Below are 6728 nucleotides of genomic sequence, written 5' to 3' on the forward strand. Positions count from 1 at the left end.
ACATTATTTTTTTCACTTAATTTGTGGAGATGCTAATTTCATTATTTCATAGAATTAAATATAAATGTGTTTTTGTGAATCTACTGTCCATGAGACTCTCTCATGTTACTGTAAACATTAAACTATTGTACTGTACTCTCAAATGTGTCTAACTTCAGGAGATTTCACTTGCTAAATCTAATTTTCAAATAGCATGCAGTCTCTATATTTTTATTTTTGTAAAACAGTGCTTTATTAGTAAGAATTTCTCTGGAAATTGTTTATAAAACCCTCCTATTGTCACATGATTGTTTTATATATATATATATTTTTTTTATATATATATATATATATATATTTATTAGGTTTTTAGTTTTCTGTTTCTGCAAAGTCGCGGCTTCAACAACACAAAGTATGACAATGAAAATCTCAGGTATTGTTTATACACTTTTCTTAATGTTAAAAGTGTCTGAGTGTGTGAATATCAGTTTGGGTGACCTTTATAGACACACTGACAGCGACAATGTATAACAGAATGGATAATCAGAAGAACCGATAAGAATGTAAATGTGTACCTTGAAATGCATCGTGAGTCGCGTTGGATAAAAGCTTCTGCCAAATGCATAAATGTAAAATGTAATAATTCACCTCAGAACCTGAATATAAAACAAACAAGAACTTCGAAATTGTCAACTCGTTGTGATCAAACAAGTTGTATGTAAGAATAGTTTTACAAATAATTCTCTCAAATGTCACAATTTATGCAAGATTTACAAGCAACAAAAAACATTGATTTTACAATTTACAATGTAAGTTAATAGAAATGTTCAACTATGACATTGCACAGTACACTTCATCAAACATAACACTGTAAAACCTGTAAAATATGTCGGTAGTGATTGCCTATCAGGGTTGCTGCAATCAGGTAGTGATTGCACTAGATCAGGGTTGCTGACAGTAACATTTCAGTCAACCCTAACTGAATAAGATTGTGAACTAAATTAAAGAAATTAATGCCATCCCTGCAAATCTCTTTGGAGGAAATAAATCTGCTTAATATTGACGATCTATCCGTCAAGATAGATCTGCATGTCAGGTCCTTAAAGTCGCTGCGTTTGATCAAACATTGACATGTTAACTAACTGTTTTGCCGACATGTTATAGTCGTGCATCAATAGCATGTTTTGAAAAGCAGATTTAAAGGAAGTCTGTCTCTCCGACGGCCGGCTTTAGCGTCCCGGCGGCTGCATTGACGGTGAAGGCAGAGATGCTGATTTGGCGTTTGACCTCGTCCCAGGCCTTCTGCGGGTTCACCGCGTTCTCGATGTCGAACAAAGCGTCATAAATCCCTGGGAAAGACTCGCCTGCGTATTTATTGTGACTGCTGGGTGCAAAAATGACATGCCTGGAAGAAACGAAAGAGAAAAGACAAACATGTTGTTTGTGCATGGACCAAAAAACATGTAATCAGACACAGGTAATACTTAAACTGATCCACAAAACACTGTTGAGTGGTTATTACCTTCTTAATGGAAGTACAGGTTATGCTAAATTTGGCATTTGACAGTGCATTGTGGGTAGGAGCAAACTATACCATGAAAAAAACATTCTTTAGAGCTCTAATACAACAAAACGTGTGATTGTTTCTGTTTTTAGACTTAAACCACTAATCCTAAGTGTTAAACGTGAGTTATGAACTTAACAATGTAATGATAGATTGTGCATTACCTGTAAAATGGTCTTCCAGGCAAACCCAACGGATCAATGAAAGCTCTCTCTAAATACATCAGCTGATCATTTACCATCCGCACATCCAGGGCACTGAGAGACAGATAAAGATAAGGTAACGGTTGTAATGTGTCATGAGATGTGACACAGGAACACGTCATCATATAACAGGCCATGAGACTCTATAACAGCACTGTGACACAACACCTAACCTGTGCGTAAACTCAAACCTAGCGTTTTAGTGCTGAAGACTGTGCTGTTGTTTTGTCATTCATACTTAGAAGTGTCGAGCTGATCAAGACGCTGATGAAAGTCTCGCGCTGCGACTGTGAAGTTCTCGACCGCTGAGAAGAGAGAGTCTAGAAACACATGATAAAGAAAGAGGTTGACTGTCAGGAAGAAAGATAAATCAAGAGCTTTGCATTTGACATGGAAATAACTGCATGTGGAGAGATGGGATGCATCCAAATTATTATACTCATATCTATGGCACAATTTTTTTAACGTGCAACACTCTTAAAGGAGAACTCCGGTCAATTTTAACATTGAGCTCATGTTTTTTGTAAATTTGGAGTGCTGTCAGTACAGAGAACAACGTCAAAAATCGGTGTTGTCTACCCCGTGTTATCCTCTTTTTAAAATTTGCACCCTGTTGACTTTAATGGGGCAAGTTTTAAACCTGTTTTTAGCCTCTTAACATCCTTGATGTGTCATTACAAGTGCACCATGCAGCCATGTGAGTGATTCCTTCAGAGTGAACACGAGTGAATCTGACTGCAGTAGATGTGAAAGATATCAATAAGGTTTAGTTACCTATGATCACGCGCGTGAACTCGACAATCGACTACTGTGGACTTCGCCTGAAAACAGGAAGTAAATACAGGTATGTGCGCTGGCTGAATTAACATCACTTTTACTGATATTTCACATCTACTGCAGTCAGATTCACTCGTGTTCACTCTGAAGGAATCACTCACATGGCTGGTGCACTTGTAATGACACATGAAGGAGTGTTAAGAGGCTAAAAGCAGGCAAAAAAATTAGTTCTCCTATAAAAAATAAAGGTTATAAAAGGGTGTTTTTGCAGCGATGGCACAGAAGGATCAGTTTTGGTTCTTCAAAGAAACTTTCAGTGATCAGTTTCTTAAAGGGGACCTATTATGTCCTTTTTCAAAGTCACAAAGTTTTGTTTTGGGCAAGAATAAGTTTTCATGCTTTCATGCTCAAAAACACATTATTTTCCCCATATTCTCCATAGTTGCAGCTCCTCTCTTCCCAGATTTCAGTAATGCTATGTTTAGTTCCTGTCTCTATGAAGCCCCTCCTTCTGAAAAGCACACTGTGCTCTGATTGGTTGAGTGGATTAGTGTGCTGTGATTGGTCAAACGCTTAAAGTGTGTTTGGGAAATGTCCCTCCCCTTATCATAACCACCAGTTTCAACACTTTACTGAGAGCTTTGGGTGGTACTCTCTGTGTTTCGACTGCAGGATCCAGGGTCTAAATAAATTTCTGGGTAAATATTTCCCCCTCAGAAAGTCACTGCTGGCGAGGTAGTACTTTTTCAAAGTTTGGTAACTTTCGGGTGTGGGACTTGGGCACTGAACATGCGTATTGGTTGAGTTCATGCCGCATTTTGATTGGTTGACTCCACACACCATTTTATTTCAACCACCATTTTTAAAAGTCTGTTGCGGTGTGTGCAGTAACAGCTGTTTGCTATTCGAATCAACCATGGAGTTTTAAAAATACCGATGGACTGACAACGAGGTTCAGGCTTTATTAGTCTTAAATTCAGAGGATGAAATCCAGCGGGAGCTGGAAAGTCGTGCGCAGTCCTACGTCACCGTACTAATTTGCCTAATCTTCACAGTCCTTTAGACCGCGGTGGAAACGCAAACAGCAACAGGTCCGGGGGAAAAAAAGTTCCTGGGACAAATTGTTCCTGGACAAAAATGTGGCTAGAGTGCATGATTTGAACATACTAATCTTGCATATTAAATGATGGATAGTTTGCGTACCGAATGAGACGCCGAACTGCTGCATGGCAGCAGGATGCTTCAGTGCTAGCTGGTGAATGCTGTTAGCGTATTTGCTGAGAGACGAGGCGTATTCTGTACAGTCCAGAGGTAAGATCAGAGAATCAGCCAAACTGAAGATCAGTCCACCTCGAACACGGGCCACCGCCTCCAGCCTGCGGAAACTCGGGTCGTAGAAGCGCTCCACGATCTCATAGGTCTCGTACACGCTGTGGTAAACCGGGTAACTGCTGTAGCGCTCAGTTTTCTGGGGGAAATGGTGGTACAAAACAATTTAAATGCTGCAAATTTAAAATCTATTTTGCGTAGATGTAAACACTGACAGGACTTAAATAAATACAGTGTTGCACACAAACACACTCACCCGGTTTTTGGTGTATCTCGCCCTTCCAGACGCAATCCCTAATCTGATGAAATACGCTTCAAAATCACTCCCAGAGCCCAGTTTACTGATCCTGCAGGGAGAACACACACATTTGAGATGCATGTCATGAATCTATAATCAATCAGATGGTATTATAGATGATTATGTTCATCATGTTCCTGAAGCTGCACGTCAGTACCATGGTGCATCTCTGTCTGTGGAGTTGTCTCGTTTGTGCCAGCTCTCGTACAGACTCATGCCCTCCTCTCCTTCCTCTGGACTCAAAACCTTCAGAAACATCACTAATTTACACTTCACATATTAACATCACTTGCTTTTAAATAGTTGTTTTACTATGTTGACAGTAAAACAGAATGATTGAACAACTGATAGATAGACAGTAAAACAGACAGAAAGACAGAAAGAGATTGATATTAATGAACTTTTCAAAACTGAATCTCACCTTCTTTGTGATGTCATAAACAAGAGTGTGTAGGGAGGGGGTGCAGTCGACCCTCAGTGTGTACATACCTGCACACACACACACACACACACACACACACACACACACTCCATTATGAGTGTGTCTCTGATAGACAGACAGTAAATGCAGTGTTGATCTCATTTTTTTCAGATCAGATACTGTGTGTGTGTGTGTGTGTGCGTGTGTGCGTGTGTGTGTGTGTGTGTGTGTGAGTGTGTGTGTGTGTGTGTGTGTGTGTGTCACTAACCCTCGATAGCAGAGTCTGCGTTGATGTAGGCCACGGCTCGCTCCTGCAGGACTCTGGCTTTATCCTGCAAACACACAGAAGAACATGCAGCTTTCAGCAAACTGAGATACAGAGAGAGTAGATTCATGCAGTCCATTCATTCATTCATTCAATGATTCACTGATTCTTTTGTTCAGAATCAAGAGTTCATTTTTCCATTCAATTCTTCAATCATTTATTCATTAGTACATTCATCCAGTGGTTCATTCACCTTATCTGTCATTTGTTAATTCAATCATGCATTCATTCATGTGTTCATTGTTTCTTTAGTTCATTCATTCAATTGTTATTCATGCATTTTTTGTTAATTTATTCATTAATTCATGCATTTTTAGTTAATGCATTTTTCTGTTCATTCATTTGTGAAATTTTTTCATATATTCCATGATTCATTCAGGCATTTTCTCATTAAATCAATCAATCAAATCTATCATTAGTTACATTGTCCATGCATTCAATCAATCAAAATACATTGCTTCATGTATTCAGTCACTCATTTGTTCCTTCTTTCATTCATTTGCTCGTACCTCTGCCCATTCTGTGGATCCCAGCATACCAAACTCTTCTGCATCCCAACTGGCAAAGATCAGCGTTCTCCTCGGCCTCCGTGTGGCAAAGTGGAAAACTGTTCTGTGGTCAAACGAATCAAAATTTGAAGTTCTTTTTGGAAAACTGGGACGCCATGTCATCCAGACTAAAGAGGACAAGGACAACCCAAGTTGTTATCAGCACTCAGTTCAGAAGCCTGCATCTCTGATGGTATGGGGTTGCATGAGTGTGTGTGGCATGGGCAGCTTACACATCTGGAAAGGCACCATCAATGCTGAAAGTTATATCCAAGTTGTAGAACAACATATCCTCCCATCCAGACGTCGTCTCTTTTAGGGAAGACCTTGCATTTTCCAACATGACAATACCAGACCATATACTGCATCAATTATAATATCATGGCTGCGTAGAAGAAGGATCCGGGTACTGAAATGGCCAGCCTGCAGTCCAGATCTTATGATCTTATGAATCAATGTATTTGATATTGAGGTGGGGAAACTAGGCTATTCCATTATTTGAAAGAAACTGGATTGATAAATAGAGTTTAGGGAGCAGAAAATAAAAATAAATAAATAAATAAATATATATATATATTATTATTATTATTATTATTATTATTAAAGGTGCATAGCGCAAGATTCTGAGTTTTTGCAGAACTATGCCACCTCTGGCGGCAAGCGAAACTGCAGCCAGAGATGTGCACGCTCATGGACCACACGCACACGCACACACACGCTTGCACGAGCACGAGCTGTTCATAACCAAAGGAGCATCAGCCGCAAATCTTTTGTTTACAATCATAATGTCTTCAGAGGTAATAAAGTTATAAATCTGCAAGTCATTTTAAATATGTGAAAGGAAAGGCAATTGAGTAAATTACACACTTATGTGTGAGGGAAAAACGGGGGTAGTAGAAAACTTCGTTTTTTATTTCCATCTATGGATAGATCTCCATGTTGAACTGTGTTATGTGTTTACTGTATCCACTTATGATTGTATTATTATGGAAACACGTTCATGAACAATATAAGTTGTTACTTTGTAAAAGCTCAAAGCTACACAGTCGGTCAAAAAAGTAGCCTACACTCAATTGTCTCAAGGTAATAAACAATTAAATGGAACTATGACGTTACCATAAAAGCCAAACAGGCTAATCCGCAGAAGATAAACTCTGGCCCACATTCCAACATAGTAGGTGGCGTTAATGCACCATAATGCTGATGCCACCCGCCATAAAACGTAACAAAGAAGACGAAGAAGAAGAAGAAGAAGAAGAAGAAGAAGACCGGTTCTGTTACTGG

General features: G+C 39.1%; 1 protein-coding gene across 1 annotated transcript; it reads right to left on the minus strand.

Annotated features, from left to right (window-relative positions):
• Nucleotides 1-733: 733 nt before the first annotated feature.
• Nucleotides 734-5696, minus strand: LOC311296907 (putative N-acetylated-alpha-linked acidic dipeptidase; the record flags this gene model as incomplete). Its single annotated transcript, XM_084418891.1, has 10 exons — nt 734-1384; nt 1708-1800; nt 1985-2066; nt 3727-3991; nt 4109-4199; nt 4308-4396; nt 4572-4639; nt 4840-4903; nt 5406-5572; nt 5678-5696. 10 exons carry the CDS (start codon nt 5694-5696, stop codon nt 1177-1179), a joined length of 1146 nt encoding a protein of 381 aa, XP_084275017.1. The 3' UTR covers nt 734-1176.
• Between the last annotated feature and the right edge of the window lie 1032 nt (nt 5697-6728).

The sequence above is a fragment of the Rutilus rutilus genome (assembly GCF_951802725.1).
Source record: "Rutilus rutilus genome assembly, chromosome: 9".
NCBI lineage: Eukaryota > Metazoa > Chordata > Actinopteri > Cypriniformes > Leuciscidae > Rutilus > Rutilus rutilus.